At 39.3% G+C, this 26,728-nt stretch overlaps 1 protein-coding gene and 1 non-coding gene across 2 annotated transcripts; both read right to left on the bottom strand.

Annotated features, from left to right (window-relative positions):
- Positions 1 to 1,048: 1,048 nt before the first annotated feature.
- Positions 1,049 to 26,698, bottom strand: PRIM1 (DNA primase subunit 1). Its single transcript, XM_004274132.3, has 13 exons — positions 26,508 to 26,698; positions 24,868 to 25,025; positions 14,947 to 15,053; positions 14,803 to 14,876; positions 13,535 to 13,671; positions 13,063 to 13,121; positions 11,940 to 12,049; positions 11,358 to 11,449; positions 11,048 to 11,189; positions 9,756 to 9,825; positions 9,233 to 9,321; positions 3,746 to 3,844; positions 1,049 to 2,185 (listed from the first exon to the last, which is right to left on the bottom strand). The coding sequence occupies exons 1-13, from the start codon at positions 26,608 to 26,610 to the stop codon at positions 2,166 to 2,168; spliced, it is 1,260 nt and encodes a 419-aa protein (XP_004274180.1). The 5' UTR covers positions 26,611 to 26,698; the 3' UTR covers positions 1,049 to 2,165.
- On the bottom strand, positions 25,780 to 25,909 carry LOC117203040 (small nucleolar RNA SNORA11). Its single transcript, XR_004485620.1, has one exon. It is a non-coding gene; the product is annotated as a small nucleolar RNA SNORA11 (small nucleolar RNA).
- Positions 26,699 to 26,728: the final 30 nt, after the last annotated feature.

Raw genomic sequence — 26,728 nt, forward strand, 5'->3', positions numbered from 1 at the left:
GGATTAAATGAGTGGAGTTTACCAGGAATGAAAAATTCTGAAATTCTCTTTAGATAGGAGTGGCAATATTATGGAGTGAATAAGAACATGGATTTTGAAGCCAGACTCCTTTGTTTGAATCTCATCTAGGTTACCTAATGGCGGCCTTCGGCAATTTAATTAACACATATATGCCTCAGTTTCCTTATCTATGAAATGGGGATAACAGTAGCTGCTTCATAGGATTGTTAGGAAGATTAAATTATGTACATTACTTAAAAAGTGTTAAAATTGTTAATAGAATTTCTACCTAATAGTGATCTGGGAGACTTGTTAATGCAGTCCATTTACCTTCAGAAGGGCCAGCAATAGCCATCTCCTTAGACAAACAAAACTACATTTTGACCATTCCCCTTTCTTTCCCAGCAAGCCCACTGACTTTTCTAACTCTGTTAATGATTAGCTAAGGAAGGACGTATTTTCTTTCTTTGGGTTTCTTTATAAACTGGGCAAGTTTGCAGACGGAAACCAGTTCTGTGCCCTTTGTTTCTACAATTCTCATATATGGATGAGAAGGCAAATCAGCTAGGGAAGTCAAGTCTTTGTTTCTGTTGTCTTCAAGAACCAAACACTCTTTTGCACAAGCACAATATATTCTGTAATTTATTTTATGGGCAATTATACCGGTTTTTATCAAGGGCTCTAATATTAAAGCATTAAAATGTTTTAATGCTAGACATATTGGAAGCCTAAAACATCTCTTGCTGAAAGCATAATACCAGTCTTTCTACTCATTCTGAGTTAGGATGGACTAATGAGTCTTTAGTAATTAAAAAATTTTTTTTATTTACTTGGCTGCGCTGGGTCTGCAAACTTGTAGCTGCAGTATGTGGCATCCAGTTCCCTGAACAGGGATGGAACTGGGGTCCCCTACATTGGGAGCACAGAGTCAGCCACTGGACCACCAGAGGAGTCCCAAGTCTTTAGGAATTTTGTATTCAGGAGTTTTAATTGACCAGTCACTGTTTTCCAAAAAGACTGAACAATACATAGTAAACAGAAGCTCAGATGAGGAATTTTACACAATAGTCTTTAATATTTTTTCTTAAAAAATTAGAAAAGAGAGAAATGAAAAGCATTTCAGTGTGTTGACTGTATTATAAATCTGTTTTATATAAATCAAAAACAAAAAACAAAAAACGGACTGTGGCAATGGAGAATACAATGTTATAGGTAGGGCAAAGGAAGGAAAATTTTCATAACTCACGGAAAGCACCAGCCTGATAGCTTGCTTCTCAGTGTTTCTCAAAAGACAGAATGTAAACCAGAATGACTGTTTTGTTAGGGTGGTTGTAAAACCAGGCAAAAGAAATCTGACACTTCAGAATCTATCACACGAAATCAAATACAGAAGAAATGAAACCTTTAAAATTAAATTTAAGTGTCTGGAGATATAGAGAGTCCAAGTGTTTTGACAAGTACAAAAGGTTTTATGCTGGTGAAGTTGGTTATTTTTTCTAAATTGCTTAGAAAATTGTTCTGAGGGAAGAAGTTAGGAGCTACAATTGCCAACAGTTGTAAAAAATACTCTACTAGGCCCTAATATTGTAACATAGTAACTCGTATCTTTTGAACTAAAGTTTTAGTAGGTGTAGATGCTCATTTTAAAATAATTTTTTAAAAGACAAGCAGCGGGGTGTGGCCTGACCAATAAAAATATCAGTAAGCAAAATTAGGGAGTGACTGAATACACACTCGAGGTATAATTGACTTAAGTGTCTAAGACTTAAGAACAAAATGCTCATTCACCTAGAAATATGGAGGCTGAATCTGGTGAACTGACATCAAAATCTTGGGCATATTACTGCTCACTTACCTCCATATGTGGCAACTGGTAGAAGTGAGTACCTATATCAGAAATCTTAGAATTATAATATTAAATTTTACAAATTAATCTGCAATCCACTTATATCCTCCTATTATTGCTCCTTCCAGGAGCCTGAATATTCTCCTTTGGTGGTCTCAGGAATCTTTTCAACATAATTATTTTTCAAGAAAAGAAAATTTTGCTTTGAGCATTAAGACACATACACAGTTCTGCTATATTTATTAAATGGCTCTTGAAGTATTTGATTCTTGGTTGAAGGGAGAAGATATCCACATTGGTAAAAAGGGAGTTGTTATCTTCAGAAGTCTTTTTGTAAATCTAAAATAGAACAGATTTTTATCAAGGATAGTAAAGGAAAACAAAACAAAGCCCATTTATTTCACATCCTGATTTGCTTAATGCTTCCATTAAATTCACATCATGCATAAAGATTTGCTTTCACATTTGCTGAAGCCAACATTATAGGCTGAGCTAGTACAGAACAAGAATACAAAGGACTTAACATGACCAGTTGGAATGGCAGCTTCAATGAGGCTTTCCAAGTTCAGAGTCATCACTGTTCATTCAACAAGCACATATTTGAGTGGCTACTATGAGTTAGAGCATTATCTTAGGCACTACTTTTTAACCACCACACATTTTGTTAAAAAATGAAGTGGAAAGGGAGTTTGTATTTTTATAACACTGCCAGTTTTCTATGGTATCCATCAATCTCTTGAATAATATTCACTGTTGATTTTTTTCCTTTTGGCTTACACATATGCTCAGGCATCTCCTATTCAAAGAACTCTTCCTTTGACACTGCTATCCTCCTAGCACCTCCTTCTCGCTCTTATATCCAACAGGATTTTATCAGTTCTCTACTGCATTTGACACTTGATAATCTCCTTGAAACTTTCCTTTCCCTTGGCTTCTGTGACACTTTTACTTAGATCTTTCAACTTCCAAAAAATCATTACCAAGTTTCAAGGATGGCTCCAGTATTTGCACTTTTTGGAGATCTCCAATTCTACTGTCCTAATACTAATAGCTCAATTGATCTCTTGGGCTCTAGTCTATCCCCTGCTTCTCCCCAGATATACTGTTGCTAGATTTATCTTTCTATTATAGATAAAACTACAAATCATGGCACTCCCTTTCTCAAAAACCTTTAATAGCTTCCCTGTCCCATCTGAATTAAGCTCAAACTCCCAAGACTGGAATTCGAGGCCATCTATACTCTGGCTTCAGTCTGCTTCTTCGGATTTCTCTCCCATCACTTCCTGACGCATCTTTTACCAGATAAGCTGTACTACTTGATGGCCTCTAGAGTGACTTGATGCTTTCCTGCTTCTATGCCTTTGTTCCTGCTGTTCCTTCAAGAATGAACAACCTGTCTCCTTTTTCCACTCCTGTACCTTTACCTCATCAAATCTCTGCTTGCGGAAATCCTACTCATACCTCAAGGTATGATATATTAGCATTGGGGATTAGAATTCGTACAGCAGCTCACTGAAATAGAGTTCAAATACCACCCTTTTCATATAAAATCTTCTCAGGTTCTCTCAATCAGACGAGATCTCTCAGCATTTTGTACTTCTTTGTTTTGTACCAGTTAGTACTCCTTAAGGGCAGGGGAGCCATCATGTGGAATTCATCTTTGTATAATTCATTTTTGTTTCCCTCATAGTACCTGACACATAGAAGGTGTTAAAATGAGTGTGTGCTGAATTGAATTAAGGGACCCCACTTTTCAAAATACTAAGGATAGTGAGATAAACTAGTAACTTTTCTTGAGAGGAGAAAGATTACAGCTCTAAAAATTGTTCACTTGCTGGATGTTTTAAACTACCTGTACTAAGACCTAAATAGCTATAAGGGAAAGGTATAGAATCTTACCACTCTTCTTGAGAAGTTCTCCTTTTCGAGATTTATCCAGGTTTTCAAGAAACTGCTCAAAAACTTTTACAAAAGGACCTAGACTGGTCTTCTTGTAATCTAAATTATGAAGACCATGAATTATAATTAGCATTTTGGCAGCAAGAATAACATGAAAGTATAAGTTTCTTGTAAAAATTCTCTAGAATAGCGCTGTCCAATAGAAATATAATAAGAAATGTGTAATTTAAAACATTCTAGTAGCCATATTAAAAAGGTGAAATTAATTTTAATAATGTATTATATTTAACCCATTATATCTAAAATATCATTTCATCTAAAATATCATTTCAACATGTGATAAAGATTGAAATATTTTACATTCTTTCACACTTCTTTGAAATCTAGTATTTTGTACTTAAAGTACATCTCAATTTAGATACTATATTATCATTGGAAATACTTGATCTAGATTTAAATTATAAAATATATAGATAAAAAAGCTCATATAACTAATTTTTCCAAACATACTTAAAAGTTCTCCAATAATTGTATCGATTATCAGTTTTTAAGTTTAAATTAATTAAAATTAAAAAAAATCTGTGGCTAATAGCCACATGTGGCTAATGTATTAGACAGTGCTGCTCTAAAACATCCAAACCACGTGTACACATCTACTCTAGCAGTCAGTCATAGCATCATCTACTGCTATGTGTTAAGTCCCATCAAACATTCCTTCCTTTAGAAATTGTGGCTTTAATAATAAATAGTTTTACCAACAGAGCAAAACATTAAAAATGTGAAGTCAGGGCCATGCCTTCTGAAAACAATCAGAAGTTGATAGTCACATGCATTAAGTACAGGTATTCTTTGATCTATAAAACAGTCTTAAAAATGTACATAAAATTTTGAATACAGAATCTTAATCATCCATTTAATTAAACAATCTATAATTAATACCCAAAGGAGGCAAAAATCTAATTGAGATCAAAATGAGGTTTGGATTTTGTCTGCATGGAATTAAGAGTCCTCATAATAGTTTACCGGAAAGAGTAAAAAAAGAAACTAGGGACTTTGCCCTTGGTCCAGTGGTTAAGACTACACGCTTCCACTGCAGGGGGTGTAGGTTTGATCCCTGGTTGGGGAACTAAGATCCCGCATGCCACGTGGCCAAAAAATTAAACAAACAAACAAAAAATCTTAAAACAGAAAACAAAACATAAAAAAGAAACTATACTTAAAAATTTTTTTAGTAAATGTTATCTGACTTACTTGGGACTGGAAAAGGAATCTTGATGAGAGTATTATGGATGAATATCTCAATTGTGGCAATTATGAAAGTAGATTATAATTTTGTTCTAAATTTTTAATATATAAATTTTCTTAAGATAAATAAACTTATACCAAAGAAACAATTTAGTTTGGGTTCAACCACATTGTACTTTGAACCTTTAATTCAAAATTGTAAGCTCCTTGGATGAAGGCCTCTATATTTGTTTCACCATTGCAGAATATATAATAAGCTCTCCATATAATTATTAAACAAATACTTACAAATTAAACAAATATTTACAACTGCCTATTATACAATATATTGAGTACTATGCTAAATTATAAAAATGTATAAGCCATACTACTTGGTCTCAAGAAGTTTTTATTTTTTATTATTATTATTTTTTCTTTGCGGTACGCGGGCCTCTCACTGTTGTGGCCTCTCCCATTGCGGAGCACAGGCTCCGGATGTGCAGGCTCAGCAACCATGGCTCACGGGCCCAGCTGCTCCGCGGCATGTGGGATCTTCCCAGACCGGGGCACAAACCCATATCCCCTGCATCGGCAGGCGGACTCTCAACCACTGCGCCACCAGGGAAGCCCAAGAAGTTTTTATTTTTAAAAATTTATTTATTTGGGCCATGCTGTGTGGCTTGCAGGATCTTAGTTCCTCGACCAGGGATGGAACCCGGGGCCCAGTGGAAGCTCGGAGTCCTAACCACTGCACTGCCAGGGAATTCCCTCAAGAAGTTTTGGAATGAACTGGAAAAACAACTCCTATATGTAGTGATAGAAAACAATATATAATTAAAGGCCAAACAGGCATATGGATAAGTATGAGTCCAAAGAATTGACCAGAGCTTCCCTGGGGGTGCAGTGGTTGAGAATCCACCTGCCAATGCAGGGGACATGGGTTCAAGCCCTGGTCCAGGAACATTCCACATGTTGTGGAGCAACAAAGCCTGTGCGCCACAACTACTGAAACTGTGTGCCACAACTACTGAAGCCCACGCGCCTAGAGCCTGTGCACTGCAACGAGAAGCCACTGCAATGAGAAGCCTGTGCACCTCTATGAAGAGTAGCCCCTGCTCGCTGCAGCTAGAGAAACACTGCACGCAGCAACGAAGGCCCAACACAGCCAAAAATAAATAAATAAAATTAATTTAAAAAAAAAAAAGAAAAAAGGAATTGACCAATCAAAGTTGACTGAGATGGCTATGAACTAGGTCTTAGAAAAAAAGATTTAATTAGATAGAAAGGAGAGTGGAGAACATTCCAGGATTTGAGAAGTAGAAGGGAAGGAGCAAATGGTACTAATCTGAAAGTGGACAAAAGCTTACAATCACAGAAACTAAAGAAATAATAAGGAACTTACATATCACCTATTCCAGCCTCCCACTACCTCTAGAGCATCCCTGATTTACTGATGGCTATTAGCCTTTATGAATACTTGAAATGATAGGCAGTGCAGTTTATGTTTGAACACTTGTATTTATTACAAAGCTTCTCCTTATAGGGAGCCAAAACTTGCTTGCTCAAAACCTCTGAACAAAGGAAAAAGATGTCCACAAAGAGATAATATTAAATTTAAAAAGTTGTGTTACAGTAATATATGCACTTGGTTAAAAAAAGTAAAATAGTCCTAACAGGTTTATAGTGGAAAAAAATAGCAGCCTCCTGCCCTAATACTGACCTTTCCATCTTCTTGAATGGCAACTACTTTTTTCTTTCCTAGCATTCACTTCTAAAAATGAATACTTCCATTGTTACTTAGAAATCTAAGGCCATTCTTCCTAGCTCTATGGCTTTTTTGTTGGGGAGGGGTAGTAGGAGGAAGGGGTCTGAAAGCTCTTAAGATCTTCTCTTAATTCTCAGTGTTAAATTTCAAAATGATGTGCCTTGGTGTAGGCACATCATTCTTATTATGCTGAGCCCTTTCAACAAGGGCTCATTTCTGGGATGTTGTCCTATATAATTTTGACAATTTTTTCCTCCCTGTTTTATTTATTCTTTTTCTGTCAGATATTAGACCTCCTGAACCAGTCTTTAATTTTATCTTTCTTTTCCTTAAAAAAACAACTAACTTGTCTTTTTTGTATTACTTTCTGGGAAATCTCAACTTTTCTCTTCCAGCCCTTCCATTGAATTTTTTATTCAAATGGTGATTTTTTTTGATTTTTAAGATCTCTTTCTTATTCTCTGAGTGTTTCTTTTTCATAGCATTTTGGTCTTGTTTCATGGATACACTATCTTCTCTTATTCTCTGAGGATATCGTTTTTCTTTTTAATATAAATTTATTTATTATATTTATTTTTATTTTTGGCTGTGTTGGGTCTTCGTTGCTGTGCGTGGGCCCTAGTTGCGCAGGCTTCAATAGATGTGGCACGCAGGCTCAGCAGCTGTGGCCCGCAGGCTCTAGAGCACAGGCTCAGTAGTTGTGATGCATGGGCTTAGTTGCTCCGTGGCATGTGGGATCTTCCCGGACCAGGGCTCGAACCCACGTCCCCTGCACTGGCAGGCGGATTCTTAACCACCACACCACCAGGGAAGACCAGATATCGGTTTTTTTAAAAAAGGTTTCCTGGGCTTCCCTGGTGGCACAGTGGTTGAGAGTCCGCCTGCCGATGCAGGGGATACAGGTTCGTGCCCCGGTCCGGGAAGATCCCACATGCTGCGGAGTGGCTGGGCCCGTGAGCCATGGCCGCTGAGCCTGCGCGTCCAGAGCCTGTGCTCCACAACGGGAGAGGCCACAACAGTTAGAGGCCCACGTACCACAAAAAACAAACCAAACCAAACCAAACAAAAAAGGTTTCCTTTGTTCCTTGCATTGTCTGTTTTCCCTGAGTTCTTTTTTCCAGTTTATTTATGTTGGAGACTTTTTTCCAATATTTTAAACAGAACGCTTGTAATCATTCTACAAATAATGATGGTGGAATGTATTTGTTTACGTATTAAGTTAGAGCTAGAATATATGAAGTGATATTTGAACTTGGAATCTGAAAAAAGGGTAGCAACATTTGACTAAAAAGGTCAGAGATGGGAAATCTGCACTGCCCATTACAGTAGTCACTAGCCACATGAGGCTATTTAAAGTTAAATGAAATTAAAAATCGTTTCTCACATTTCAAGTGCTCAAAAGCCACATATGGCTAGTGATTACCATTTGGGCCATGCATAACATTTCCATCATCACAGAAAGTGCTATTGGACTCTACTGCTATAGTGTCTCTTGGGTATTGGTATAAGAAGATTTGACTTTCACCAACAGGAAGTTTTATATTCCCAGCTCCTTCAAATTCTTGAATATACAATTCAATCACAGTTTAGACATGTATTTAACAGAACACTCATCTAGATATAAAGACAAAGTAGAGAACAAAATATTGCATATATAGTAGTTGTTAAATAAATAGTTGTTGAATATAAGACTGTGAGATTCACTACTGGGCATATACCCAGAGAAAACCATAATTCAAAAAGACACATGCACCCCAATGTTCATTGCAACACTATTTACAATAGCCAGGTCATGAAAGCAACCTAAATGCCCATCGACAGATAAATAGATAAAGAAGACGTGGTACATATATACAATGGAATATTACTCAGCCATAAAAGAAATGGAATTGGGTCATTTGTAGAGACATGGATGGATCTAGAGACTGTCATACAGAGTGAAGTAAGTCAGAAAGAGAAAAACAAATATCGTATATTAATGCATATATGTGGAACCTAGAAAAATGGTACAGATGAACTGGTGTGCAGGGCAGAAATAGAGACACAGATGTAGAGAACAAATGTATGGACACCAAGGGGGAAAAGTGGCGGGCGGTGGTGGTGGTCGTGGGATGAATTGGGAGATTGGGATTGACATATATACACTAATATGTATAAAATGGATAACTAATAAGAACCTGCTGTATAAAAAAAAAAAAAAAGACTGTGAGATTCAAACAACTATCAAAACCAACTGACAATTTAATCTTACAATATAGATCCTGGCATTCAGATGTTACTTGTGAATATTTGTTGACTCAAATTGGATTCAACAGCACCATCTGGGCAATTGATGAAGGACAGAAACATTGCTATAATATTATTTGTTACTGAGCTGGTTTCAGGATAAACATTGATCTATTCTGGTCTGAATCCAAGGCGAGTTAATTACTGGAGTCACAGAAAGATGTCTATATAGAAAGATTATGTTAAAGTGAGACTTCAATATATTAACCTACCTCTGGTTCTATGTTTGATATCAGATTCAGCTCCGTTCTCTTTTTCTTCTTCTTTAGTGGAAATAACATCCAATTCATGGCAAATGGAACTACAGATAGTAGAATAAGATAATTTTAAAGTTGGTTCTTGGTCAACATTACCCAGTGTATGAAAGCACATGAATCTCACAAGACTTTCTGTGAAAAAATTGTGTGGCCAACTAAATTTGGGATATTCTAAAAACGATAATCTCTTCTTGGAGTTTTCCATGCACATTAGCATATTAAAGACCAGGAAATTTTGCAGTAAATAACTTTTAATCTGCTTAAGTCAGCATTTCCCAAACTTATTTGAACTCTTTTTGCATAATAGCAGCTGAAAAACTTGTGTTCTATGGAACTCACTAGGAAATGTTGCTCTGCTAGGGCATCATCATACAGCCTCAGAGAAGCTGCCTCTCTTGAAGGGATCTAATCCAACATACGTCACATTTAGAACAACAATCACAAACAAAAAATGAGTGATCAGTAATCTGGAACATACCTGATGGTTGGAACAGTAAATGGATCAAACTGATCCACTTTCTGTAAATCAATAGGCACAGAAATGCGACCTGTGAGAATCAAAAGTTATAAACTGAAGACTGGAATACAGATCATTATAAGCTGTCTCCTATGAGTTATTTTTGGCTAAAATTTTAATCTAAGGCTTAGAAAGAGGGTTAGACTCATCTGTTAAGAACAGTATTTAGGCACATTAGGTGTGTCTTTTTTTTTTTTTTGCGGTACTCGGGGCTCTCCCGTTGCGGAGCACAGGCTCTGGATGCGCAGGCTCAGCGGCCATGGCTCACGGGCTCAGCCACTCTGCGGCATGTGGGATCTTTCCGGACCGGGGCACGAACCCATGTCCCCTGCACCGGCAGGCGGACTCTCAACCACTGCGCCACCAGGAAAGCCCTAGGTGTGTCTTTTATTTCTCTTAACAAAACACCAAAAAATAGATGTGAAAGACTGTTGAGCTATTACCTAGTTGCTGTTATTTCTACTTTTATTTCTATCTTCCTCTTCCCTATATCCTCCTATATTTAAGTACAACAGTCTCAAATTTAGAGTCCTCAAAATGGAACTGAATAGATGGAAATAGTTCATTTCATTACCTTGAGTTATTTGCTGAAATTGAAAAGACACCTATGTGTTGGCAGTTCTGAAAAGGGGCTGTATAAATGTATACACTACAGAGTCACTGTAGATTATTAAAGGAAACAAGGCAATTTGGGAGTATTTTTTTAAAAAATTATTTATGGGACTTCCCTGGTGGCACAGTGGTGTGTTAGTTTCTGTGCAATGGTGTGTTAGTTTCTGCTTTATAACAAAGTGAACAAAGTTGCTGGCTGCACTGCGAGGCTTGCAGGATCTTAGTTCCCTGACCAGGGATCAAACATGGGCCCCATGAGTGAAAGCGCCAAGTCCTCACCACTGGACCACCAAGGTATTCCCCACAATTTGTTTTAAGACTGTGGACAAGTCACTTTAACCTCTTGGGCCACTGTTTTCTCATCTGTACAATGAGAGCTATTGTTCTGTGATTTCTAAGTTCCTCTCCAACTCTACTTCTAACAATGAACCTCAGAAACCCAACTAAAAATCATTTACATAGTGGAAACTCATCAGGCAGCTACTAATCAACAATTGAAAAGTCAGTGAACGCGGGCATTAGCTGACAGAACAAGTCTTCAACCTTTACTATTTCAGACATTCACACCCAGTGATATGCTTTCTAAAACAAAAAATAACTTTGATTTTTCTTTTATTTTCCTTACTTTCTTTACATAGTACCTGTTTTAGGATGAACACTAAAAGGGCTCTTCAGTAAATGATTGATTCCTTTGCTAACATTGATATCCAGTCGTGGAAAACAGTACTGGAGCATGATCTCCCACTCAAGCCAGGGTCCACATTTGTCATTTTTGCTGTTATTCTAAAAGTAGATGCAAATCCAGCATGAGGATCAGTAGGAATTTTTGAGGATTTCTTTAAAGTGGTTAAAAAGTGATCTTCAACATCTTTAACTTAGTAAGCAAAACAATCAGAATTTAATTAAAAATTGCATTATTGTATTTGTAATACAGATTTCAATGGAATATACCTGACATCTGCTGGCTGCTTTCTTCAAATGCTCCCAGCGCTGAAGTGAATTGTGATGCTTTTGGAAGCTTTGTTGAAGTTCATCATGCATTGGTGATGGGTCATTAAGGAACACACTCATTTAGGGCACATCAACGAACAACTTATTTTCAGTATGTATTACCACAAGGATATCTAAAGTTCACATAGAAAGTAATTATTGTTTTCTAAAATGCAAATATTAAACACATATCCTTAGAGAAATTCCCTTGTTAAACTATATTAGATATAACAAAGAATGCCAAAATAACTGTATAGTTTAAGGTAAAACTGGTCCCTGGTCTGTACATATTTTGAGGATAATCCCACATCCTTTAAGTAGTCATTAATTTTAGGAGGATCAACTTTCAAAATGAGGAAATTTATTTACAAAACGGCCTCGCTTCTTATTGTATTCCAGACTAGAGATTAAAAAACGCAGAAACACAGGAGATGTTTTGTGTAAAAACATTAGACTTATATGAGAATATGTAGGCAGAACACATTTATAATATCATAGATCAATACAAGTAGCTCACATGGAAATGGTCTTGGGAAAGGATATTTTCAGGAACAAGGGCTAAAATCTTATCCCAGCTTTCTTTATTCTCAAGAATATCTTGATCAACCAAGGCATAGTCTTCAAAGTATTTTTTTATTATGTTTATAGATTTTCTGTAGGAATAACAATAACAAAGTCCCAACACTATTAGCAACACATATGCCACATGGCTTTTGTCCACTTGGAAGGCTAGTACTTATTTTCACTGAATTTCTAAAACTTAACTAGATAAAACTGGAATTACATCTCTTCACAGGGTTATAAGAGTTAAATGAGACACTCTAAGGGGAAAGAACCTAGCATAATACTTGGTTTAGACTAGATATTCAAGAAATGTTTACTTTTTAAACTCCACGATTTAGAAGGTAATAGCATCATTAGTTTGTAACAAGGGTGGAAAGCAACCAAGTCAGGACAGCATAATAATACATCAGTAGTAGGATGTGGGATACAGTCTATAGTTTCTACTCTGAATTGCTTGCTTTAACATCTCAACACTTATATAGTGCTTAGCAGTTTGAAAACAGACTTCACATCTACTGTTTATTTATTTACCCACGTCCCCTGCAGTGGAAGCACAGAGTCTTAACCACTGGACCGCCAGGGAAGTCCCTCTACTGTTTCATTTTATCTTTGCCACAACTCTGTGAGATAGATGGAGCAGACATTGTTCTCCCTATACTGATAAGAAACAGAGGCTCTAAAATTTATCAAGGTTGTATTAAACTGGCAGAATAGGGATTCTTACTCCTAATGCAAATCCTCTTTCCATTATCCTGGAGAAGTAGTGAATTCAGTGGAATCAAGCAGACCAGGACATGAATCCTGAATTTAATAATTACTTGTGTGAAGCCAAGCAAATTATACAATCTCTCCAAATCTCACTTCTCTCATCTGTAAATGGAGATACCATCATGTATCTAATGAGGTTGTTGTGAAGACCAATGAGAATATTTGTGAAGCACCTATCATGAATACTGGAGCGTATAAAATAGACACTCAATTAACTCTAGCTATTATTATTGTAAAATGCTACCCCAGCAGAGAAAATTAATCAGGTAATTCTAAAAGCACATGCAGGTAAATCAGACACAACTTAAACTTCATGGAGTCTTTTCCAACAGACCTGACAAAAGGATGAATTTTTTCACTTAGGTGAACTTTCTTTTTAACATCTTGACCACCCTGAAAAACAAACCATCACAAAACACTTCGTGTATATTATGTAACATAAATGAAATAATTAAAACTTTCTTTAACGTGTTCTAAAGATATTGATTAAATTCTGTCAAAGTATAGAACCTTGGATGACATTTTATATAGTCTCAATACATGTAACTTTCTGGGTTAACTTTACTTGACATACTTGAACCAGAAAAGTAAACTAATCTTCCTTATGCCACAAAGGAGGATGCTTAACAGCAAAATATGAAGCATCTTAAAAAATGTAGCTACTATGATTTTAATTGATCTACTGGTAAAATCATCTTCTCTGAAATACAAATTCTTAAAAGATAGTTTAATTTTGTTACAGAACATACCAGGCTTGGTCATATCTAGCAAACAAAGAAATGTAAATATCATTAAGAAGACCTTACCTTTACAACACTCAAATATTCAACTATCCCAGAACGTACTGCAGAGGACAGTTTTCTAACTGATTCATCACAGACCCAGCAATGAACACCTCTCCTTCCAGAATATACCCAGAGACGATGTTTAAATCCAAAGTCCTCTGACAAGGGGAGAAAAAATAGGTTTTAAAACAAATCTATGAATTCCTGGTTCTTGCTTACTTCTTTAGCTTCATTTTTTTAACCTCTTATCCACATGTACTCATCTTAACTATATTAGTTGACCCTTGAACAAAGTGGGGATTGGCGTGCCAACGCTCCCCAGTCGAAAATCCATGTACAACTTATAGTGGGCCCTCCGTAGAAACAGTTCCTCTGCATCAGTTCCTCTGTGTTTGCGGTTCCACATCTGCAGATTTAACCAACTACAGATCATAGAGTACTGTAGAATTTACTATTGAAAAAAAATCTGTATAAGTGGACATGCGCTGTTCAAACCCTTGTTGTTCAAGGGTCAACTGTACATTATTTGTATTGGGTTGGCCAAAAAGTTCGTTCGGGTCTTTTGTAGCCTCTCAGAGAAAACCCCGAATGAACTTTTTGGCCAACCCAATAGTTTCCCATGCCCCCATGCTCTTGCCTTCAGTTCTTTACCTATCCTGGTCTCTCTGCTAAGAATGTCTTCATGCCCCAGTACTTCCATTTCTCTCCCTGACCAACTGCCATTTATCTCTAAAGACCCAGTCTAGGGATATTAAGAGAGTTAATAAATTTAAAGTGTTTGGAACAGTGCCTGGTACATCATAAGCCCCCTATATAAGAGTTAGCTATTATTATTATCATTATCATCCTCATCATCACCTCTTCTAGGAAGCCTTTTCTCATCTAATCTCTTCCCATTCCTGTATGCACTCCTGCTGTTCTATACCCCCATAGCATCCCGTGCATATTAATGCATATGTAATCCTGAATTTTCTTGTTTCCTCCTTAGACTGCATAACCTACCTGAAGTAAGAATTGTTATCTTTCATAGTTCCCTCATCTAGCACAGTACCTAGCTTGCAAAAGTTGCTCAATAGATTGAATTGGGAAAAAATTAAATGATTTGATCAATAGCTTTATCAAAGTTTTAACTACAACTTTATTCTAATCTTTTATTTTCCCTACCATATGTTTCAAAGAAACATGTTAGTAATTTATGAGATTTGACTATAAAATGGTATAGACAGGTTAATATTCAGAGGAAAACAGATTCTCGCATTTGACCCCACTCAGACACTGTTAATACTTGCCCTTCAATGCTCGGTCAATGATGTGTATGGCCATCGTCATGAGGGTCCAGCACTTAGCACATATGTCTGCAGAACTGGAGCAGAATCATCATTACTCATTGTCAGTGATACCACCCACCTACCATCAAAACATGTGGAACTCACCTACAACATCTCCTCACATCATCGTAGTCTGTCATGTCAATGTCAAACACCAGTTCTTTTTCCTGAGCCTGGAAAGCTCCCAGCTTCACTGTATTGTGTTGATTGGGCTACAAGTACAAAATAACAATCAGTTTCTATAACAGCTGCCATGCTGCCAGATATGCTTATTTTCTACCTACACAGAAAAAGTGGACAAAGAGAAGTGAAGAAACCATATAATGCCAAGTCTATGTCAGTTGAAGCTCACTGACTCGATCCTATACATCCAGAATTGATGACAGTGTAACTTTCATCTACTTAAAACAAGATGTGATAAATACGTTACCATATTTTTTTTCTAGTTCCATTGAGATATAATTGATATATATGGCATTGTATAATAAACATTTGTTGATCAATAGAAATCGTAACAATGAGTTTTTAGGTTTCTGATAAGGAAAAGTACATACAAATAATTAATGCCCTACTGCAAGGTATTTTAAGGACCTTTAATTGTTACTGGACATATAAGTAACAGAAATGTATTTAAAAATTTTCAATAATTCAAAAAGATCTCTCAATTAGTCTGGTTTAAGCTGTAAGTAATCTCCTTTGAGGCGATGGACTACCTGGTAAAGAAGGTGGACTGAATACAAATACTTATTTGGCTTCCTCTAAACCTGTGCAAAAATAAATTTTTTTTGTTTTGTTTTGTTTTTTGTTTTTTGCGATATGCGGGCCTCTCACTGTTGTGGCCTCTCCTGTTGCGGAGCACAGGCTCTGGACGCACAGGCTCAGCGGCCATGGCTCACGGGCCCAGCCGCTCTGCGGCATGTGGGATCTTCTCGGACCGGGGCACGAACCCGTGTCCCCTGCATCGGCAGGCGGACTCTCAACCACTGTGCCACCAGGGAAGCCCTTTTTTTTTTTTTAAAGAAAGGCACAAGTCTTTTATTCATTCACTTACTTTTTAATTCTTATTGAAGTATAGTTGATTTAAAATGTTGTGTTAGTTTCTGCTGTACAGCAAAGTGAATCAGTTTTAAATATACATATATCCACTTTTTTAAAAAAAATTATTTATTTATTTATTTTTGGCTGTGTTGGGTCTTCGTTGCTGCGTGAGGGCTTTCTCTAGCTGTGGCGAGTGGGGGCTACTCCTTTTTTCTTTTTTTTGGCGGTACGCTGGCCTCTCACTGTTGTGGCCTCTCCCGTTGTGGAGCACAGGCTCCGGACGCGCAGGCTCAGCGGCCATGGCTCACAGGCCCAGCTGCTCCGCGGCATGTGGGATCTTCCCGGACCGGGGCATGAACCCATGTCCCCTGCATTGGCAGGCGGACTCTCAACCACTGCGTCACCAGGGAAGCCCAGGGCTACTCTTCGTTGCAGTGCACAGGTTTCTTATCGTGGTGGCTTCTCTCATTGTGGAGCACGGGCTCTAGGCGCGTGGGCTTCAGTAGTTGCAGCTCGCAGGCTCAGTAGTTGTGGCTCACGGGCTCTAGAGCACAGGTTCAGTAGTTATGGCGCACAGGCTTAGTTGCTCCACGGCACGTGGGATCTTCCCGGACCAGGGATTGAACCCATGTCCCCTGCATTGTCAGGCGGATTTTCAACGACTGCGCACCATGGAAGCCCCTATTCACTCTTTTTTTTCTATTTATTTATTTATTTTTTGGCATGCAGGATCTTAGTTCCCTGACCAGGGATGGAACTCGAGCCCCCTGCAGTGGAAGTGCAGAGTCTTAACCACTGGGCCGCCAGGGAAGTCCCTATCCACTCTTTAGATTCTTTTCCTATATAGGTCATTACAGAGTATTGAGTAGAGAGTTCCCTGTGCTATACAGTAGGTCCTTATTAGTTATCTCTTATACGTAGTAGTGCGTATATGTCAATTCCGATCTCCCAATTTATCCCTCTCCCCTCCTTTCCCCCCTGGTATCCATAAGTTTGTTTTCTACATCTATGACTTTATTTCCTTTTTTTTTTTTTTGGCTGCGCCCCACGGCATATGGAATCTTAGTTCCCCGACCAGGGATCAAATCTGCACCTCCTGCATTGGAAGCGTGGAGTCTTAACCACTGGACCGCCAGTGAAGTCCCTGTGATTGTATATCTGTTTTGTAAGTAAGTTCATTGGTGTAAGTCTTTTAAAAAAGAACCAGAGAGGGGCCTGGTGCTGACCTGAGCAGCCCCTTTCCCTGCCTGACCTGCATGACCAGGCCCCTCCCCAGGAGGCACAGCTGGCTGAGGGACGGGCACTGGGTACCTCAGGGTGAGCAAAGGCCACAGGGCTAGGGGCACAGCCTGTACTCCCACCCTGAAGTTCCCCAACTGCACCTTTGTTGAATTGTGGTAGCTAGGAGGATCTTGGGGTGAAGGATGATGTCTTGGCAGCTGAAGCTGGGGCAAGAACCCTGGGCTCGGGTAAGGAGCAGGGGGAAGAAAGTATTCTGGTCTTAAGTCCAGCTCTGTCCTCAGTAGGCTCTGGCTTCCTGCCCTGGCTTTCCTCTGATGCTATAAATTTTCTGGTCCCCCTGGGTCTGGGGACAGTGTTGCCTTCCATGTCTAGAGAAACTGTTGTAACCAACCTTTTCTAACACAATAAAGAGGTGTCCTGGAAAAAAAAAAAAAAAAGAACCAGAGAGGAGACAATACCACCACAATTTTTATAAGGAGAAACAAAAAACTGAATCTTCAGCTCTCAGTAAAGGATAAGAAGGAACCCAATTTACACCTCAGAATCCCCAAAAGTCTCAGGAATAGGTGACAACAGCCATCTCTGGAGATGAGATTAAAAACAAGAGGATTGATTTAAAATCTACTTATGAAGCAGTTAGTTCCCCATAGTGCTAAACTTACTCCGTGGAGCTAGGTGACTGTGCTTCCATTTCCCTGGCAAAGATACCTGAATTATTATCTGCAGAGTGTAAAACAGAGGGTCTCTGGGCTGGGGAGGGGACAACAGGCACAGTTGAAGAAGGATGTGTTGTACAGATATTCAGAGGATTAATTAGACCTTTACATGGGGAATGCTGAGACCCAGCCCTCTCCTCTAACACCCCAGGCAGGAGACGGGAAGATTCCTTTCTGAAGACTCTGTCCAAGTGTACCAGGCACTGTTATTAGGCTCTAGGAATAGATCAGTCATCAACTGGAGTTTTCATTCTAGTAAAGATCTAGAGAAATTGACATCAGAGATTCGCCCCAATAAAACAGCCCAGCCAGATCACTCTGTAGTAAAGAAATCTCAGCCATGTATACAGAGTCTCCAATCAGCTTTTTAGTACTCTATTCTTAAATATAAGCAACAAGCAAGAAACTACCAGACATATGAGGAAACCTCTGATATGAAAGAGTGAAAAAAAACAGAAAAAAATGCACCTTTAGAGAAAAGAGCCTGTGGAACAGAAAAAAAATTTAAAAACTATCATTGATATCCTCAGTGAGAGAAGATGTATCAATGAAAAAAGTACAGGATGTCCTAAAAAAAAGTTCTTGGAAATGAAAATATAATAGCAGAAATGAAAAACTTTTAAGGAAATTGCCCAGAAAGTAGAGAAAAAGGAGACTAAAAAATAGGAAGAAAGGGCTTCCCTGGTGGCGCAGTGGTTGAGAGTCCACCTGCTGATGCAGGGGACATGGGTTCGTGCCCCGGTCCGGGAAGATCCCACATGCCACGGAGCGGCTGGGCCCATGAGCCATGGCTGCTGAGCCTGCGCGTCCGGAGCCTGTGCTCCACAATGGGAGAGGCCACAACAGTGAGAGGCCTGCATACTGCAAAAAAAAAAAAAGGAAGAAAAAAAAAGAATTAGAAGACCAGTCTAAGACATAAAATCGCCTTTAGGAATTCTAGAGACCGGAGAAAATAGGTAGGAAAAATTATATTAAAAATAAAAAGGGTCAGACAAGAGGGCAGACTGAAGAAGCAATAAGAACTATAATCCTGCAGCCTGAGGAACAAAAACCACATTCATAGAAAAGATGAAAGGCAGAGGACTATGTATCAGATGAAGGAACAACATAAAACCTCAGAAAAACAATTAAATGAAGTGGAGATAGGCAACCTTCCAGAAAAAGAATTCAGAATAATGATAGTGAAGATGATCCAGGACATCGGAAAAAGAATGGAGGCAAAGATCGAGAAGATGCAATAAATGTTTAACAAAGACCTAGAAGAATTAAAGAACAAACAAACAGAGATGAACAATACAATAACTGAAATGAAAAATACACTAGAAGGAATCAATAGCAGAATTACTGAGGCCGAAGAACAGATAAGTGACCTGGAAGACAGAATGGTGGAATTCACTGCTGCAGAACAGAATAAAGAAAAAAGAATGAAAAGAAATGAAGACAGCCTAAGGGACCTCTGGGACATTAAACACAACAACATTCGCATTATAGGAGCCCCAGAAGGAGAGGAGAGAGAGAAAGGACCCAAGAAAATACCTGAAGAGATTATAGTCGAAAACTTCCCTAACATGGGAAAGGAAATAGCCACCCAAGTCCAGGAAGCACAGAGATAAACCCAAGGAGAAACACGCCGAGACACATAGTAATCAAATTGGTAAAAATTAAAGACAAAGAAAAAATTTTGAAAGCAGCAAGGAAAAAATGACAAATAACATACAAGGGAACTCTCATAAGGTTAACAGCTGATTTCTCAGCAGAAACTCTCAGCCAGAAGGGAGAAGGGAGTGGCATGACATATTTAAAGTAATGAAAGGGAAAAACCTACAACCAAGATTACTCTACCCGGCAAGGATCTCATCCAGATTTGATGGAGAAATCAAAAGCTTTACAGACAAGCAAAAGCTAAGAGAATTCAGCACCACTAAACCAGCTCTACAACAAATGCTAAAGGAACTTCTCTAACTGGGAAACACAAGAGAAGAAAAGGACTTACAATAACAAACCCAAAGCAATTAAGAAAATGGTAATAGGAACATACATATCAATAATTACCTTAAACGTAAATGGATTAAATGCTCCAACCAAAAGACACAGGCTCACTGAATGGATACAAAAACAAGACCCATATATATGCTGTCTACAAGAGACCCACTTCAGACCTAGGGACACATACAGACTGAAAGTGAGGGGATGGAAAAAGATATTCCATGCAAATGGAAATCAAAAGAAAGCTGGAGTAGCAATACTCATATCAGATAAAATAGACTTTAAAATAAAGACTGTTACAAGCGATGAGGAAGGACACTACATAATGATCAAGGGATCAATCCAAGAAGATGATGTAACAATTATAAATATATATGCACCCAACACAGGAGTACCTCAATACATAAGGCAACTGCTAACAGCTATAAAAGAGGAAATCAACAGTAACACAATAATAGTGGGACACTTTAACACCTCACTTACACCGATGGACAGATCATCCCGACAGAAAATTAATAAGGAAACACAAGCTTTAAATGACACAATAGACCAGACAGATTTAATTGATATTTATAGGACTGTCCATCCAAACAGCAGATTACATTTTCTTCTCAAGTGCGCACAGAACATTCTCCAGGATAGATCACATCTTGGGTCACAAATCAAGCCTCAGTAAATTTAAGAAAATTGAAATCATATCAAGCATCTTTTCTGACCACAATGCTATGAGACTAGATATTAATTACAGGGAAAAAAACGTAAAAAACACAAACACATGGAGGCTAAACAATACGTTACTAAATAACCAAGAGATCACTGAAGAAATCAAAGAGGAAATCAAAAAATACCTAGAGACAAATGATAATGAAAACACGATGATCCAAAACCTATGGGATGCAGCAAAAGCACTTCTAAGAGGGAAGTTTATAGCAATACAATCCTACCTCAAGAAACAACAAACATCTCAAACAAACAATCTAACCTTACACCTAAAGGAACTAGAGAAAGAACAAACAAAACACAAAGTTAGTAGAAGGAAAGAAATCATAAAGATCAGAGCAGAAATAAATGAAATAGAAACAAAGAAAACAATAACAAAGATCAATAAAACTAAAAAATAAATTAAAAAAATAAAAAGGGTCAGAATGGCCATTATCAAAAAATCTAGAAACAATAAATGCTGGAAAGGGTGTGGTGAAAAGGGAAACCTCCTGCACTGTTGGTGGGAACGTAAAATTGATACAACCACTATGGAAAACAGTATGGAGGTTCCTTAAAAAACTAAAAGTAGAACTACCATACAACCCAGCGATCCCACTACTGGGCATATACCCTGAGAAAACCATAATTCAAAAAGAGACATGTACCACAATGTTCACTGCAGCACTATTTACAATAGCCAGGACTTGGAACCAACCTAAATGTCCATCGACAGATGAATGGGTAAAGAAGATGTGGCACATATACAAAATGGAATATTACTCAGTCATAAAAAGAAATGAAATTGAGTTATTTGTAGTCAGGTGGATGGACTTAGAGTCTGTCATACAGAGTGAAGTAAGTCAGAAAGAGAAAAACAAATACCATATGCTAATGCATATATATGGAATCTAAAAAAAAAAAAAAATGGTACTGATGAACCTAGTTGCAGGGCAGGAATAAAGATGTAGACATAGAGAATGGACTTGAGGACACAGGGTGGGAGCGGGAAGCTGGGGCAAAGTGAGAGTAGCACTGACATATATACACTACCGAATGTAAAGTAGTTAGTTAGTGGGAAGCAGCAGCATAGCACAGAGAGATCAGCTCGGTGCTTTGCGAAGACCTAGAGGGGTGGGAGAGGGAGGCTCAAGAGGGAGGGGATATGGGGACATATGTATGCATATGGCTGATTCACTTTTTTGTACAACAGAAACTAACACAGTATTGTGAAGCAATTATACTCCAATAAAGATCGATTAAAGAAAAAAAAAAAGGAAAATTTCCCAGGATTGAAGGATACGAGCTCATGATCATATGTGTCCATCAGGTATCTAGCACAATAGATGAAAAAAGATGTACACCATTAGGGACAGAGGGGATAGGTAGAAAATCCTAAGAGCGGGGCTTCCCTGGTGGCGCAGTGGTTAAGAATCCACCTGCCAATGCAGGGGACACGTATTCGAGCCCTAGTGAGGGAAGATCCCACATGCCGTGGAGCAACTAAGCCCGTGCGCCACAACTACTGAAGCCCACGTGCCTAGAGCCCGTGCTCCGCAACAAGAGAAGCCACCTCAATGAGAAGCCCGCGCACTGCAATGAAGAGTAGACCCCGCTTGCCGCAACTAGAGAAAGCCCGCACACAGCAACGAAGACTCAATGCAGCCAAAAATAAATAAAATAGGTACAACATTAAAGAAATAAATTTTTTTTTTTAAAAAGAAAATCCTAAGAGTTTCCAGGTCCAACACAATGGAACAGGAATCAGAATGGCATTAGTCTTCTTAACAGCAACATTGGAAGCTCGAAGATAATGTAGCAATGTCTTCAAAATTCTGAGGGAAAATGATTTACAAACTCAATCATTAGTTAAGCATATAGATAGAATGAAGACATTTTCCAGATACAGAAGGTATGAAATATTTTGTCTTCCATGCACCTTTTCTTAGGAAGCTCCTGGAGGATGTGCTCCACCAAAACAAGGGAGTAAACCAAAAAGAGAACATAGGATCTAGGCAACAAGGATCACAGGAGAGAGGTGAAAGGAAACCAGGGTGATTACAAGTTCATATTTACCCGTCAGGCTTAGAGAGGAGGAGTTAAGAAGGCTGCAGGAGAAATTTCTTCAGGATGAAACTGACAAAATACTTGATGGATCTGAATACATTGGGAGATTTATATAATTAGCAGTTTGGGGTTGAATTAGTGATCTAATCCTAATTTTTAACAAACATACTAAGAGCATGTGGTAATAGGAAGGTTCTCTGTGTGGTGAGGGTAGGGGGTGAGACTAAAAAAACCCTAAACTCTCATCTGCCAGAATGGAAGTTCAGTAGATAATGCTTAAAATGGAAAAACAGAAGAAATATAATCATGTTATTTAGAGACAAGGAGGCAAATACCTTAACAATCAGCAAAAAGAAAATGCTTGCCTCTGGGGAGGAAAAACTAGGGGGAAAAGTAGGAGACCTTAAAAAAAAAAAGCCTAATTAATAGTAGTTGATTCTGTAAACTACGCGCATATATAACTGATAAAAATCACAAACAAAACACACAAAAAAGGTGTACACATGCCTCTGTCTTGGTCCAATTAAAAAAATGACACTATCCCCCCCCCCTTCTGTGCTAGGGAGAAGGAGTAGAGTGACAACTTGACCCTTCTACAGAGACTTCAATTTTTTGTTTTTTGGGTTTTTTTTGCGATACACGGGCCTCTCACTGCTGTGGCCTCTCCCGCCGCGGAGCGTAGGCTCTGGACGTGCAGGCTCAGCGGCCATGGCTCATGGGCCCAGCCGCTCCGCAGCATGTGGGATCTTCCTGGACGGGGGCACGAACCTGTGTCCCCTGCATCCGCAGGCGGACTCTCAACCACTGCGCCACCAGGGAAGCACGAGACTTCAGTTTTAATCTCCACCTCTGAAGAGGAGTAAACTGTTCCAAAGCATTTTCCCTGCCTGCCTTATCTTACCTCTTCTTCTCCCCTTCCCCTGGGATTTAGAGTCAGAAAACCTGGATTCAGGTACCATCTCTCTCATTTAGAAATTGTGTGACCTAGGGCAAATTATCGAAGTTCTCCTTTGTAAAAAGAATAATGAGGGCGCTTCCCTGGTGGCACAGTGGTTGGGAGTCTGCCTGCCGATGCAGGGGACGCGGGTTCGAGCCCTGGTCCGGGAGGATCCCACATGTTGCGGAGTGGCTGAGCCCGTGAGCCACAACTACTGAGCCCAAGGGCCACAACTACTGAAGCCTGCGCACCTAGAGCCCGTGCTCCGCAACGAGAGGACACTGCAATGAGAAGCCCACGCACTGCAACGAAGAGTAACCCCCGCTCGCCGCAACTAGAGAAAGCCCGCACACAGCAACGAAGACCCAACGCAGCCAAAAATAATATAAACAAAATAAATTTATATTAAAAAAAAAGAATAATGAGGATTGATATAAAAAACAAGCTATACAACATATGAAAAAGCTCCATACAAAAGCTATTATTTCATGTGTATATTTTCCCCACCATGTGTGTATTTTTAAGGAGAGGAAGAAGGACAATTTTGGTATGTTTATTCATTCAGCAGATAATTACTGTGTACTCTCTCTGCCTAGCAGTATTCTAGGCACTTAGAATGTATCAGTGAGGTGAGCAGGTAGGAGGAATGGCAGGCTGCAGACGCCTCACTGAGTAAGGACTTAAAGGAGGTGAGGGAATGAACCAATAAGATATTTGGGGAAATGGGTTCTAGGCAGTGGAAACTGCTTGAGCATGGGTCAGTGTGGCAGGTGAGGAGTGACTGAGCAGGAGAGAGGGGCTCTTACTTGGAGTGAAATGAGGAGCCACTGCAGAATGGTTTTGAGCAGAGGAATCATGACAATCTTGTTTTAAAAGGATCCTTCTGGCTGCTGTGTTGAGAATAGAGTCTAGAGTCTACAGGAGCAAAGTGTTAGAAAGTTTTTACAGTAATTTAGATTAGAGATGGTGATGATGATGGTAGCAGCACTAGTAGCAGTGGTTGGATTTTAGATATTATTATGGTAGAGCTAAAGAGATTTCCTAGTGAAACAGATACAGGTGTGAGAGAAATAGAGAAATCAAGAATGATTCTCTCCAATGCCCTCTGTGCTCAACCACGCTGACTTCCTAGTCTTTTAGCCAGATACTCTTCTTTTTGTTCTAGTGAGAATACAACCAATTCACTTCCAAACTATTTCCAGTCAGTAATGTAAAGCATCAAAGGACAATTTGTGGCTCTTCAACTAAAATAAGCTCTAAAAATTTATCTCAAAATGCTAGGGGCACCAATCCATTCTTGGTTTAAAAAACAACAAACTACATAAAAAATCGATTTCTTACTCTGTGGGAATATACCGCGCCTATATCAATCTTGTACGGATTCATTTTCTGCACCTCCTTTTCCAGATCACTCTGGTTGTTGAAGGATTGGTAACGAATGTAAATATCATCTTTCAATGTGAAGGAAAATTCACGGTGTTGAAAGTAATTCTTTACCACTGCAAAATAAATGTACACTTCAAAAGTTAATTTGGTACTTTACCCAGCTCAGAGCATTAAAACATTAACCAATGAGAATATATATATTTTTTTCTTTTTAATTTGTGCTTTTATTTGCCAGTATAACTACAGTAACCTGCAAACTTTTTTATTCTAAAAAGCACATTTTACATCACAGTCCAACAAACACATATATAATGTGTATACATATATAGAAGTGAAACAAAGGTTTTGCCAAAAACGTCTACCCTGAGTGTTAATTCTTTTTAAGACTTTTTTTTAAAAATTAAGGCTGAACTGCACTGACACATCATAATCACCAAAGTCCCTAGTTCATCTTAGGGTTCGCTTTACGAAGTGAACAGTGTTGCACATTCTACGGTTTGGACAATAGTATGATGACATAAAATCATTATAATGTCATACAAAGTATTTTCACCGCTCATAAAAACTTCTGTATTCTATGTATTCATCTCCCCTCCCCGCAAACTCCTGGCAACCACTGATCTTTTTATTGTCTCCATTGTTTTGCCTTTTCCAGAATGGCATATACACGGAATCTATTTTTCTTTTTTCCTTGAATAGAGGGGTTCAAAGCCTTTATGCCTATAAAACCACTCATGGCCCAGCCACACGTGGACCGGACAGGCTCCAGGTGGCAAACTCCCCCACTGAATACTGTAGCTTTCCTCCCAGTACTGAGCCCTGTCCCACTGGTCCTGCCCAGCAGCCACGTGCAGGTGAAGGGGGCATACGTGTTGGGTATCTGTTCATAGGAAGGCCACAAGTTTTGTGCCCCTTGTCACAATGAACCCTAATTCCTGTTGGGTGTGTTGTAAACACATGAGCCATTTCTTCAGACCCCCTGCTCTGAGCACACCCCAGAGAAGATATTTTTAATGAGTCCTCTGTGCTCAGCACTGTGCTACATGTTAAAAAAAAAAAAAAGACAAGAAGTAGTTCCTAATTTGAAGGGGTTTACCATCCCGCATCTAACAGGGAAAAGTAAAAATGAGGAAAAGATGCAGAAATATTTTCAATATGTAATACCACCTCTTTTTCCTCGGTGGGCACTAGTAAATTCCTGGGAAGAGTTAAGTACCTCTCCTCTTTTAGGAGATGCCCCTCTGTCCCTGAGCTGATCACGCCTCTGCAGCTTCATGCTATGACCCGGTAACCCCCCCTTGGCTGCAGATAAACACCGAACCGAAAGTGAGTCCGACCACTTGAGTCTGACCAAGGAGTGATAGGAGCAGCGGCTCTGCCTTACAATGCGTAGCAGTAGGCTGGTCATTACAACCTCTCTCGGCCCATTTACACCTCAGAGGTGAGGGGGAGGGCTCAAGATAACGCAAGACGGTGCCCGGCACAACGCCTGGCGCACAGGAGGCGCTTCATATTGTCATTCCAAGGTACCCTCCTGAAACCTCCTCACGTTCCCCTCCCAACCCACTTCCCACCCCGCTCCCCGCCTCCATCACCTCCGCCATAGTTGAGCCAGCGATAGTACTGGGCGTAGGGAAAGAGCCTCCGGTAATAAAGCTTAAGCAGCTCGGGCAGCTCGGCGGGGTCAAACGCCTCCATGAAGCGCGGAACTCAACCCAGGGAGGCCGGCCACGAGAAATGGCGGGAACCACACAGCCGGAGCCCCCGCCACTGCGCAGGCGCATCGTGGCCGCGGCCGGCGGTCTGCAGGGGCCAC

Source organism: Orcinus orca, chromosome 11 (genome assembly GCF_937001465.1).
Source record: "Orcinus orca chromosome 11, mOrcOrc1.1, whole genome shotgun sequence".
In the NCBI taxonomy this organism is placed as follows: Eukaryota; Metazoa; Chordata; class Mammalia; order Artiodactyla; family Delphinidae; genus Orcinus; species Orcinus orca.